Source organism: Chanodichthys erythropterus, chromosome 8 (assembly GCF_024489055.1).
Source record: "Chanodichthys erythropterus isolate Z2021 chromosome 8, ASM2448905v1, whole genome shotgun sequence".
NCBI lineage: Eukaryota > Metazoa > Chordata > Actinopteri > Cypriniformes > Xenocyprididae > Chanodichthys > Chanodichthys erythropterus.
In genome coordinates this window covers 6,054,265-6,067,698 of record NC_090228.1, presented here as the reverse complement: position 1 = coordinate 6,067,698, position 13,434 = coordinate 6,054,265, and the positions used below count along the sequence as shown (strand labels likewise).

The following is a 13,434-nucleotide window of genomic DNA, read 5'->3' as shown; positions in this document are numbered from 1 at the left end:
TTGTGGATTTTAGAATATTCATACAACTAGGATATAGATGTGGAAAGAAATATCCACATGACAAGCACCAGCACCACCTGGTGAAAAAGGAGTGAAGGAGAGATTTAGGCTCCACACACAGCTTGACTTCAGCATTTACTGGATGACTTCCATTCAGTTTGTTCAATAACATGGGAGGATCTTGGTATTCTGTTTGTGAAAACCTACCTTTCTATGTGCAAAATGTGAGCTGTAAACCCTCAATACGGTAGCTTGTGCATTGGACAGTGATTAAGCCTTGTGCACAATGAGGGAGAAAATCAGCCAGGCCTCATTATACCCTTGTAATGGGTGGGAATCTCCATCCAAACAGGATGAGGTCGATGTGCAGTAAGCGGGATGAGTCTTAAGGGGATAAAGAAGAGTGCAGAAGGGAGTCTGGGGCTTCAAATTGGCTTGTGCATAATGGGATGAGTGCTCAGACGGGTCCATTTAGAGTGCATTAGTCGGTCTGATGCCGAGTGTGGCGTCGTCGCATGGTGAGGCGTTTTGCGAGAGTGCCACCAGTTTTAAAAACATGCATGTTCGGTAAACAATTTCTGGTTGGAGATCTCGTTTTCATGTGGAAATCAAATTTAGGGTGGTGCATATGTTTAATTTAAGAGTGAAAACATGTGGCATGCTATACTTATAAAAACATGAATGGGTCATCACAGGGAAGAAATGCTCAAATCAACCTGAGAGCTTAACAAGGAAACTAGCTTCAACAGGCCACAGGACATGAAGCGAGAGGTGACGACAGGAAAGAGAGGGAGGGAGGGAGTGGGAGGATGTAAAAAAGAGAGATAATTACTACAGAGTTGGTTGCAGGGGCACACTTTTTTCACCATCTTCCCTGAAGCATGGAGAGAACGGTGAGATTGGAGAGAATCAGTGGTGCAGTAAGTCCACGTCCAACACAGTGCATTATGGGAGTGTATCAGAACATGCTAGTCTCATGTGGTTGTGACTATTGGGTCTGTGGTCAAAGCCGGTGATCGGGTGTATTCACATTGTGAGAGGAGATAACTGAAGACAAGTTTGCAAAGAAGACTGTGCTGAGCTGAGACGATGTGTGAAAGTGCTTGAGCTAGGGGACGTAAACTGTGTTTTTTCTTTTAATAAATAAAAAACTAAGGGAAAATTCAGAAGACTGTAAAATATATGTAGTGACTTGCCTAGAATGCCTTGAATCATTATGTCAGCTGTTCACTCCTTTCGAAAGATTTAAATAATGAAAGTGAGATTATAAATTATTACGTAATTATATGAGGAAATGAGAATAGTAAGTTGCAGGATCACACTGCATGTGTCAGAAAAAGAAAGGCCAATCGATACTGATAAACACGAGCCATGTTTCAGCACATTCATTGATATGTCATTATTGTTTGATCAAGGTTCAATTTGTATTTGCGTTACAGCAAATATCATGAACTAACAATCAGTGTTACTGTTAACTAAGATTAAAACTATTAAAAATCCATTTTTTGGTAACAAATAAAGCTGAAATTAATTAAAATATAAAATATTACATGAAAAACTTTACATTTAAGATGAAAATTAATAAAACTGAAAAAATAAATTAAAAATAAAAAAGTTAAACAAATCTAAAAAACGAATAAAAATGACAAAAGCGCATAAAATGAAAATATAAAAAAAGCTAATTCAAAATATTATTAAATACTAAGTATATAAATTATACTAAAATAACACTGGTAACAATAAACTATTTTTACGCTTTTCATTTTACACAATCTGCCGTGATCTCGTTGTGAAAGTGATGGGAACACTCCCACTTTCAGAATTTACTGTTTAAACTACTTGAGATAACTGCTAAAATACAAGCTGTACAGCTTTGGGAAACTGTCAAATGCAGCATGTTATTAATCCTTTAAATTATTAGTAATTAATTAATCTTAAGCAATTTTGTTATTGTGTTAAACCAAACTTCAGCATATATGACGGAAAATATTAAAACTAATAATGCAAATGACAAAGTGACCATCATAAACAATTAAAAATAATTAGAAATAATTATTGGACCTCAGAGGTTACACTAGTGGATTATTGGATATGAACTGTTTAGCAATGAGCATAAGTTGTTTTTAAGATTTATAACACAATGTCTGAGATGATCAGCCAGTCAGAAGGCTTGGCAGAATAAGAACTAATCATATGACATTGTAGGAAAGAGACAAAAGAAAAAGCGTTACACACAAAGAGCCAAGCAGGGCGTACTCAGAAAACGCGTCCTCCTGCCACCTGGTTTGAAGGTCACTCTCTCCGACCCACAGCTGAACTTTACACAGCCTGTGGTACAAAAAGAGGGAAAGAGAAAGAGAGAGATGGAAAGGAGCAAGAGACAGTGAAAGAAAGAAAGAGATGGAGCAGATAGAAGAGAGAGAGAGAGAGATAAAGGAAACGTACACAAATACACAGTGAGAATGGTAACAGAGGTCAGTAAGCCATGAATTCCTGACAGATAGAGAGAGTGAAGGAGGTGAAGGAGGGGAGGAGTGGCCCTGGGTGGGTGAGCATCGAGCTGCACGGAAGAGGAGGGGAGGAAAAGCGTCCCCTGGAGGCGCAAGCATCAGCCCTGCAGCTTCATCCAAATCAAAGCGTGCGCTTTCTCAGATGGGCAAAGCAAATATTCCTACGCTAAGATTCGATTCAACCTGTACCACCAGAAATAGGGCCGATATATACCACAAAATTCATGAGCGCCTGACGAAAGTTCAGAAATCCAATTTCTTCCCACTGTGTGATCCTGAAGTTTTCTCCTCAAACAGGGAAGACTCACAGGCCACAGTTGGTTTATGTTACTAAAACATCCAAAAATGACAAATCCAACAGTGTATATACTATGTTACTTAGAAGTGGGTGATATAAGAGTTGAAATTAGTTATATATACCATATATTTGGAATAAATTTGCAACGAAGAAGGCGAAACACCAACAGCTGTCCCTTGTTTCAAAATGCTTACCAATTTTAACTAAATAGAGAGAAACCATAACCTGTTTGAATAAAAAATCTTTTTTTAAATACATTTTTCTTGTCCACAAAACAGTATTTTTATAAATATATTTTATTGTAATTGCAATAAATTATAGATTTATTTCAATGCAATAGTTAAAATATGGTTTAAAAGTTTCATATTGTGATTTACATAAAAATGTGCGCAGTTTGATATAGGGTTGCATGGTATACTGGTACTACGGCAGTATCGCGATTAGGGGTGTGACAAGACAGTTTGCTCAGTTTTCTCTTCTCAAATTTTTCTTCAAGCATGATACAGAGCTAAGAGATGGTTACAACTACACAGCCCAGCCTAAGATAGCCTTCATATTGGGAGATAATTGCACGCATCAGGGAGCCGCTTTTAAAATGCGGTGTATTGAAATTGCAATTGAAAGCACGCTCCCATTTTACTTTCACTTTTGCGATCGTGCGTACTCTGCGAATAGGGAACGGTGGTTCTGAGTGTGCATTCTATAAGATAAGACATTTGTCAGACGCTTAGGCTCTACTGTGCAGCAAATCCTCCGCCATGGTCTTGTCAGTCATCTCGTCACTTACTCTCGTCACGTGATCAGTGAACTCTGATTTCTGCTACATACGGCTCTGCTGCTTGTGTTGGATGAGCTGGATGTGATTGAAGCGACCATTATACAACTGAATCGGATTTAATGACAGTGGAGGCGTAATGTAAACATAGCGGTGGCATTTTCTATGCTAGTTTCACCCTCACACTCCGTCATGGCAATATCACAAGACAGCTTTTCGCCTTGACGAGAAATCTAGTCACATTTTAATCTCGTGGCACGAGATCTCATCACACCCCTAAATGCGATATACTGGCGCACTGTATTTTTTAAACTGTAGTATAGTCAATATGGTAGTACAATAAGGAATGCTGTAAGTGCTGTAAACACTATTTAAAACATTCATTTGAACATGCATGACTGCAAAAACATTACAAGAGAGTTTTTTGAGTGCCGTTGCCTTTCTGTCTCTGTTGCCTGTGTAGTAAATGCTGTGTAGAATTAGCTCCTTATTGAGCTTTTCACCATGCTTCAGTTAATTTAGCATCAATGAGATTGAGTTGTTTGCACTGCAGTTTATTAAAACAAAAAAGTTTGAAATGATTTTAAAATATAGCAGCTCAAGCATCACAGGTGTAATAGTTCGCTTCTAGAAAAGTTTGCGATAGGGCTGCACAATTTATCGCGATAAAATCGCATGCGATTTGGCAAAGGCTGCGATTATGTAATGCACAACTTGTCAGAGCTGTACGGCTCTGTGATCAGTATTAAATACTTCTCCATCTGAAAGCCAGAGGGCGCTCTTGGCAGAAACTCAAAATATGCCCTGCAGCAGAAGAAGATAACACGCATCATATGGCTATAGCTGAATAAACAGAAGATTGAAACACTTTGATTAATTAAACATGACTAATAAACACATGACTACCATCCTGTGGTAGACACATCATCTCACAGAAGGATGTTCAACTGTCGTTATGAAGTGAGTTTGGAGTAAAACATGATATTAAATGTTTTCTTTTGTTGGACAAGATGTTGCTAAATGCTGCTCATTAATGAAGTATTCAGAGGAAAATCTGGTCTGTTTTCTTTTACATTATGAATTTATGAAAGTTTGGTTCATTTTGTAGATTTGAATTATAAATTAACACAATACTGCACAGTATCGCGATACTACTTGGTAGCACGATAATTCAGCTGGTATAGTGTTGTAAGACATTTTTATGCTATCGTGACAACCCTAGTGTGATATTGTTATCGATGAAAACTGAGAATGTTATGAGAATGTTTTTTTCTGCTCATTGCTTACCCATAATTGTGTAAAAAAAAAAAGCACAGGGTCAGGCTAAGGGCTGTGATGTGTTTATTTATTTTTACCTTGCGAGGTGACACACAGACTGGGGGCAGAGAGCGTGGCGTCACTGGTGTAAGCGGAGCACAGGTTCTCATTAGAGGGGGAGGGCTTGAAGGATTGGAGCAGAGGGCTACTCCCCCCATCTATCATCCCCCCAGGGGCCAGGAAGGCCTGCTGGGGTGGGTACACGGAGGGAGCACTCTGCGCTGATAAAGTGCTGGTTGCTGTAAGACCACACACAAAAACATATAGAAGCCCTGATCAGAGCCAGGACACAAGACGCAAACAAAGTTTTGAAGTTGATAAGATCCACAAAAATTTTCTGAAGAAAGTAGTTTTGTAAGAAATTCTAAGAAGAATGTTCATTAAGTGCAGTTCTTGAGACGTTCTTAACTATTTTACATAATAAGTACATCTTTTTATTCTTATGAAGAAAATTTAAGATTTAAGACACAAAAGAGCTTTTCACACTGTTTAACCCTGGTTTACTGTTGTTCCGCTTTTATCCCCAGGTAAAGGAACGTTTCACACTTGTAATTTAGAAGCGGGTTAGCATGGGAAAGTATCAAATGGGAGTGAAAAAGAGACTGTTTAATTCTTATATTTGTACTCTGAAAATTCCATTAAGGAAAAACTTGATAACAGTTGGCAATATATAATATTGGATGATATGAGAAACTTTATGTAAACGGGTAATGTGCTGCAGTCATCCAATCAATGACACTGACACCATAAATATTCAAATAAGAACGTTAACCAGAATGTACAGTAAGAAATGTCATTTTATGAATACCCAGGATTAATTGTTAACCCCGGGTAAATTATCAGCAGTGTGAAATGTGAAGCAAGATAACCCAGGATTAAATTTATCCGGGGTGTACAATGACCCAGGGTTAACTCAAGTGTGAAAAGCCCTATTGGAGGATATCCTAACTATAAGAAGTTATTTACAATTAGGGCCCTATGATTTCCGCAATGCATAAATGTGGACTGAATCACGGAATCCAGTCATAAAAATGGAATTTACTGTATAATGCAGAATGTCACGGGATTGGCAAAATTTGATGATGAATAAATAAAAAGTAGGTCAGTACACTTGAGTCAAATCGTGATATAGACTAGTGTCTGTGAATATTAAACCACAAAAAAACTCTATGATTAAATATGAATCCTGCATGTTCTGCGTGTCTCTGTGTGAATGAGTGGCGCAAACGTGTGGTTTCAATTACCACACATACACTGAGGCGCTGGTGGTGTTTTCAGCCTCTGCCACCTCACTATGTTAAGACATGAATGCATGAACTAAAGAGCCGTTCTGAGAGTCACTTCATCAGCATTTTACCCTTTCATTTGATAAAAAACTATCGTCATATCATAAACACAGAAATTCAAAGGTCTTCATGGCAACCCTTCAAAATAAAAGTTCGGTCTAACTTAAAGAAATTGTGACAGAAATATTACTGTTGTACAGTAGAATTTAGTCATGTCTCAATGTAATAATAATACTAACACTTATAACAATAATAATAATAAATTATTAATATTATCAAATCTTTGTTTTTAAAGGAATAATCAAAATTATTCTTCCATGTTTTAATTTTAACAGTAAAGCTCTGTTGTGCAGCACTTTGTTTGACAAAAAAGTTTGTTTAATGTCATATGATTAAAAGATAAATTAAATTAATGTTTTATGCATTTATTTGATTGCCAGAAAAATTAAAATACACTACTACACAGGGTTCCTGAAAAAATAAAACATTTCACAGAAATGAATAAAAATAAATAAATAATTTGTGTTTTTATGAAATCAATTAATTAGACATGCTTTTCGATTATTAAAATTTAATTAAACCATTAAAATGCAATCCAGAAAACTTAAAACAGACAACAGAATTTGGTAAAAATAAAACTGATTTTGAGAAAAAAAAAGAGAAACGTATTTCATAGGGCCATAAAAATTAAATTTTTGTTAAACTTTTAAAAAAAATGTTGTTAAATTGAATGATTCATGATTTCAAATTAATTAGACATGCTTTTTTGCATTACTAAAATTTTATTTATCCCTTAAAAACAATAAAAAAAAAAAAATTAAAATGGAAAAAGGAATTTGGGGAAAAAATAAATTGATTTCATAGGGCCCTACACGATGTTTTAAAATAAAATTCCTTTAGGTTTTGTCTTTAGAACAATCTTGAGAAAAAAAGATAAGAACATTCTTAAGGATATTTTGTATTCCCAAAAATTGTCAATTGATCTGCACAAAAAGGCAAAACGAAAAAAGTGAATACCTGGCTGTACAGGACTCTTGCTGCCCTGGGAGCTACCGCGGCTGGATTTGCTGCTTTTGCTCTTAGTGGGACGTCGTCTGCGGCCAGCTGGGTTCACCACAGGTGGGTTGACCATGGCGGGTGGAACTTTGCCCAATCGGGCAAAAAGGGCATCAATTTCAGCCTTCTGTCGAGTGTACAAAGCCTGACTCTCTATCATGTGCCTGGGAGTAAAACAAAGAAAGCACAATTACACCGCATAACTTTCACCAAGGTTACACTGTCCCAGTTCCTGTTACAATGTATTAATCAAAAACAAACATACTTCTCCCTCAGCTTGTTGACTTCTCTCTTAAAGTCCTCATCTTCAAACTCCGAGTCATTGTCGCTGCTGAAGTAGGAGCTGACAGAGTTGTTGAGGCTCCCGGGACTCTGGGCTGGACCGTTGCCCACGGCTGGATGGGCTTGAGGTGCTGGCTGGGGTTCTGGGGGTTGTAAGCTAGCTGCTGCAGCCTCATCCTGTGCTTTGCTCACTGAGAAACGCCCCACCTTTGTGTCTGTTTTGGTGGTAACCTGGAAACGGCCAATGGTGGTGGGCTGAGGGTGGGTTTCCATCTGGTTGGGAAGAGCAGGGAGGCCGTCGACGACATCTGCTCTCGCGTCTCTGAGGGGAGAGGAGGTTCGGTGCAGTGTGTTCTCAGGGCTAGAGAGAGTGGAGGAGGATGATGAAGAGGAGGTGGTGGTGGAGGAAGAAGATGTGGAGGATGAGTCATGGGAGCCTGTGGGAGCCTGCGAGGTGTTCTCATCAGGAGCCACTGACACCTGAGCAAGAGAGAGAACAAGAGTGTCACCTGATGTCATACACAAACACTATGAACATCCTGTTCCTGTCATCACATTGCAAATGCGAAGTACCTGGAATCGTCCCAGTTTGTATGCTCCAACTGTAGGTGCAGCTGCTTGCTCATCTTCCAGAGAAAACGGAACTGAAATAGCATCATCATTAATAAGCAGAGTTGATATTGAGCTCATGTAAAATGAGAAACATGAACAGGCTTAGCGTTTTACTAGCTGTTGTGTTTAAAGAATAGTGGTAGCACATACCTGGCTGTCCTCCAGGTGGCATCCCAGTAAGAGATGACTACAGGTAAGAAAAAGAGAATCAGATTACAGACATGTAGATAAAGCACAATTTAAATGGTAACACTTTACAGTAAGGTTTCATTTGTTAGCCACATTAGTTTACATGAACACTGAAAATGACATGTATTAATCTTACTTTATGTTAATTTCAACATTTACCAATTCATTATTAAGTCAAAAGTTAACATTAGTTAATGGACCTGAGCTGACATGAACTAACAGTATTTTTATTAACTAACATTAATAAAGATTAACAGATACCGTAACAAATGTATTACTCATTGTTAGATATTATTACTTAATGCATTACCTAATGTTATGTTAACTAATGGAACCTTATTGTAAAGTGTTACCACTTAAATTATTTAAAAAATGAATAACTATAATAAAGCAATATTAGTGTAGGGTACATATAAATATCTCTCTAGATATCTATGCATAAAATGTATAGGTAGGTAAAATTTACCTATGTAAACAAAATAATATACATATATAAAAATGTATTTAAAAAGTTAAAGTTTGTTGCACAAATAAAAGATAATAAAGGGTACATTTAAATTATTTACATTATTAATTATTTGTATCAATTATTCTTTGGGTTACATGCTTTCTCTGTTTCAACTGAGATTTGAGGAGGTAATTCTGGTTTGAGAACAGCTTCTTTTTTCTTTTTTTTTCTTTTTTTGTGTATGGAAAGTTCCAGCGCGAAAGTTTAACTGCAATAAATCAAATCAGACAGATCCGGCACTTAATACACGTGTGCTGGTGTTTTTCGGCCAGACCTCTGTTGGTGTGCGTGTACCTGGTGCGTGACATTGCTGATTGGAACGGTCTCTGGACTCAGTGCCCGTCTCAGCTGGGCATCTAGATCCTCCAGGGGCTGCTGGGACTAAATAATCCATTTCGGCAATTAGTTAGGTTCACTTAGCCCCAACAAACTTACACACGCAGACTCGTACAAACACTTATTACTCATGGCATGTGCACACAAATACAGCAGAGGAACCGTGTATCTAATTAATTTCTGCATGAGACGATCTCTTACAGTAAGTAAAGGGTCAGATGACCACTGCCTGGAAGAAATGAATGCTTTTAATCCAAGCTGAGGCTTCCTTTCATGTTCCACATGAAATGGAGAGTAAATCCTTTAATTGGCCCACGCTCTGCGGTTCCTGAAATGTTTTGTTCAGGTTGGCTCGCGGCTGAGTGCCATCACAGTAAGTTTTCAATTCAAAAGTGATGGATGAAAAATATCACAATCTACAGGATTATAAAAAAGTCTCTTAGATTTAGTATGAATCGCCTTAAGTAGAACGGAAAGGACCTTCTCCGAGTATGACGTGAATGCAAGCAGGGTTCAATTTGGAGTGAGGAAAATTATATAACATCCAAATTACTTTGATTAATTGAGGATCGTCTAAAATCGAAATTCATCCACAACATGCACTGATGTTTCACTTAGAACCACTTTTGACTACTTGAAATCCTTAAGAATTTAATTAAAAAAAGGGAAGTCAAACAATCTGGGTAGAGGATAAGTTGAAAACAAAACAAAGGGCAAATTTAACATTAACATGTAAAAATAAGGAAAACATAATTAAAGAGACAATTTTTTATTATTTTTTTTAAAGCAAATGCAATCTACTCAATCAAATTAGAATTACTGCTATTGTAAAGCAGCTTTTTCTTTAAAATCTCACAAGGGGACAAAAAGCACCTTTATATTCCCTTTCATAAAATAAGTATACAGCTCTGGAAAATATTAAGAGACCACTTAACATTGATTTTCTGATTTCTGAGTGGTCTCTTAATTTTTTCCAGAGCTGTAATTATTAACAAATGAGTTTGCGGTTTTTATTACAGTCCCAATAATACCACAAAAAGAGACAAAACACACTGAAAATGTGTCCTGTTGTTTTCTTAAATCACATTCTTCCTGTTCTCCACCCATCAACGGCAGAGAAAAAGAAAAAGAGCAGCAAGTCAGAGTTAATGAGTGTCACAGGTCATGCTCCTAACTGGCCTCAAAGGAAAGCTATGCCATGCAGTGGTTTGATTCTTATACGATTAAAAATCTTTACTCATGCTCTGCGTGTTTTACAGGAATGCCACTATATAAAAACAGAGTGAGGCAGAAAGAGAAAGAAGAAAAGGGCACCTGAGTTAAACAAGGTCCTGGGAAGGGTGGTAGGTGCTCTGTGGGCGGCGTGCCAGCCTGATCTGGGCCGACAGGCAACACCTAATGAATGAAGACGGAAGAGAAACTAAAGCACTGTAAAGAACGAGAGCTGGCAGAGGTGCCGATGAACTGCCACAAGCTACGTGCAGCATAAGCCTGAGAGTTATATATGGGAATTATTCAAAGCTGTACACAAAATATGACTAGAGCTTTGTTATAATATTACAGAAAAGTGTCAGTTGAGTTATATAGTATTCATATAGGACTACTATGTCATGCATTTTGTCAGTCATGAAACTCAACAGCCATGCAGAAATTGGGTTGACTACAAAATCATCCAGTTTTTATACACAGCAGTTAGGGGTTTGAGAGAAGGGCGGTTAAAAAGTGATGAAAAGTGTTTTAACCATGTACCATGGGCCCTGTTTCCACCTTAAGATGCATTTTGGTCAATCGGATTACAAGTGGATGAGGATTCCCGTTTACACCTGGTGTTTTTTTAATTCGCCTCTTATGTCCACTTTCAACCACTTATGTCCTGATTTCTTCGAGAAGAGGAACTATGGGCGGGTAAATGTAAGGGTTTTTTCAGATCTTTCAATCTAATGGACAAAATAAGCTCACGCAATTTACATATGAACGTGCCCATGAAGACGGAAAAACATGGAGATCAACAACTTTCGTGTCTGCCCTGACAGCCGAAAGACGGCCGAACACTGAGTGTGTGTTAGAAATCAATTGTGAGAGAACATTGTGCTTGGTCTTTAGCCGAAAAAGTTTAAATCCCATCTGGCTAGCACACTTTACATAATGTTTACCCATTAAGTCAGCAGGCAGAGAGTAGGCAGTAGGCAAGGTTGTCAGGTTTTCACAACAATCCCGCGCAATTGCTACTCAAAACTAGCCCAATCGCATTTTGTGATGTGTCACGGTCAAAATCACAGTCTGAGGGGTAAACTATGCGTTTTTGATGGGGATCCCCTGGTAAAATTCGCATTCCTGGGGCTAAATATGTTTTTTGGGGTCGCTTCAACCCACGGATATGAAAAACAACTTGCGGCAACAGTGATAAAGTAGCCCAAATCTAGCCCAAAACACTGGTGGAGAATAGGAGTCTTTAGTGGCTGTTCGAACACATTCGACCACATGAGCGTTTCAACTATGAAAGCAATACAGTCAAATGCGTTTTCAACTACCTCTGAAAGTGGTCAAAAGTGGACAAGCTCAAAACGTTTCAAACCCCATTTATACCTGTATTTAGCGTCATCCACTTGTGATCCGATCTACCAAAACTCCTCTTAATACCAACAGGTGGAAACAGGGCCATGACGTAAAACTGGAGCTAATTTGAATTGTGACATTATTTTTATGACTGTTGATCAACTGGTCACTCACCGGTAGTCTTGATAATGGCGCTTTGGATGGAGTCGTCTGACTGTAGCCGACTGGTGTGGAGCCATTGCCCATGGAGGTCATTGGAGAGCCCGTGGGCTGACCGGAGGAGTTGAGGGGTAAACTAGAGGGTGGGAGAGGGGTGCCGCTAGGGGTGGCACAGGCAGTTGGAGAAGAGGTGCCAGGGACACTTGCGGCCATGGGGTCAGATGTGATATCAGATTGGGCAGAGGGCGGACCAGAGCCAAGGTCCATGAAGAGCGACCGCAGCTTCTTATCCAGAGCCTGGATGTCATCGACACCCTTTCCCTGCGGGTCGCTGTCACATTCCACACAATGTGCATGACTTTGATTGGCCACGGTGGAGGTCTGAGGTTGGCTGTGCACGGGCGTGGGCTGTACTACTGGTATGTTGGTGGTAACCGGCTGAAGGGTGGGCACTTGTGACTGAGCTGCCGAGACGGGAATAACCGTGTCGGGGATGGTAGATGGTGCAAGCTGTGGCGTCTGGATGGCTGTGGTGGGGATGGCGGCTGGTGTGAGCTGAGCTGAAGTGCAGGGCATGGGTGGCTGTTCACCACTGCCAGATCCCATTGGAGCTGCAGGGTGAACGAGTGGGGCGGCTGTACTGGCAGGTACAGGCATGGGGACTGTGGTCTGGGGGAAGGATGTGGCGGCAGGCACAGCTGGCATTGGCAGTGAGGAAGGGGTGGAAATAACACTGATGATGGCAGGTACAACCTGACTTTGAGGCAGAGGGAGTTGTGAATGGGCTGGAGGAGAGGTAACGGCAGAGGCAGAAAGGGTAGGAGGAGGAGACGATGACCCTGGAGGGTTTAAGGAGACTGAGGGTAGAGATGGTGAAGCGGTCACTTCAGAAGACAGTGGGGGAGGGACAACAGGGGCGGTGCTAGAGGGCAAGGGTGTTGTGGCAGGCACCAGAGGGGGCATGGAGACATGGAGCATTGGTGGTGCAGTGCTGGGACCCGGGTCAAACCGGCCTTGACGCATCTCAGAGAACGCCTGCTGTAGACTGACTGCAGACGCAGACATAGATAGCCCCAAGGCAGGCGCTGCAGCTGACACAGCTGATAAAGAATAGAAATTCAAGACAAAAATGAGTATGATTTTATATTTAGACTTCATCTAATCTAGACTATTTGTATTGGGTATGAGAGTAGACATTGAAACCAGTTTAATGATTTGTAGATAGATAATTCTTAGGAGCTGGAAGTCAGAGGAAGCTCCATTTTTTCATGAATTGAGTGCAGAATTGGGTTGCATCTATATATGTCTTATAAACAGTTTGGCATTTTAGAATTGTAGTATAAGAAATGGAACAAATATCAAACCTATTTGGGGTGCACATGTTTACAGTTGAAATTTTAATTGTGCTTTTAAAGGGTTTTTTATTATTAAGATTATGTATTTAAATGTTTTAAGTTGTATTTAATTGTAGGGGGGTGTTGATAACTAGTCTAAAGGGCTGATTCTGTAAAAAATGTACTATTCAGTATTTTTTTATTAGAATCAATAAA

General features: G+C 39.3%; 1 protein-coding gene across 9 annotated transcripts in view; it reads right to left on the bottom strand.

The window, feature by feature from the left end:
- Positions 1-13,434, bottom strand: part of wnk1b (WNK lysine deficient protein kinase 1b) — an 85,334-nt gene that overhangs the window by 8,887 nt on the left and 63,013 nt on the right. For 4 of the 9 annotated variants that reach the window (XM_067391608.1, XM_067391601.1, XM_067391603.1 and 1 more), the window contains 8 exons: positions 11,900-12,984; positions 10,484-10,564; positions 9,128-9,214; positions 8,287-8,323; positions 8,098-8,168; positions 7,508-8,004; positions 7,204-7,406; positions 4,939-5,139 (listed from right to left, as the gene is read on the bottom strand). In XM_067391608.1, the coding sequence (XP_067247709.1) occupies positions 4,939-5,139; positions 7,204-7,406; positions 7,508-8,004; positions 8,098-8,168; positions 8,287-8,323; positions 9,128-9,214; positions 10,484-10,564; positions 11,900-12,984 (2,262 nt within the window). Of the gene's footprint in view, positions 1-832; positions 875-2,235; positions 2,329-4,938; positions 5,140-7,203; positions 7,407-7,507; positions 8,005-8,097; positions 8,169-8,286; positions 8,324-9,127; positions 9,215-10,483; positions 10,565-11,899; positions 12,985-13,434 lie in introns of all 9 variants that reach the window. The other 5 variants (XM_067391609.1, XM_067391605.1, XM_067391606.1 and 2 more) reach the window with 5 other exon arrangements.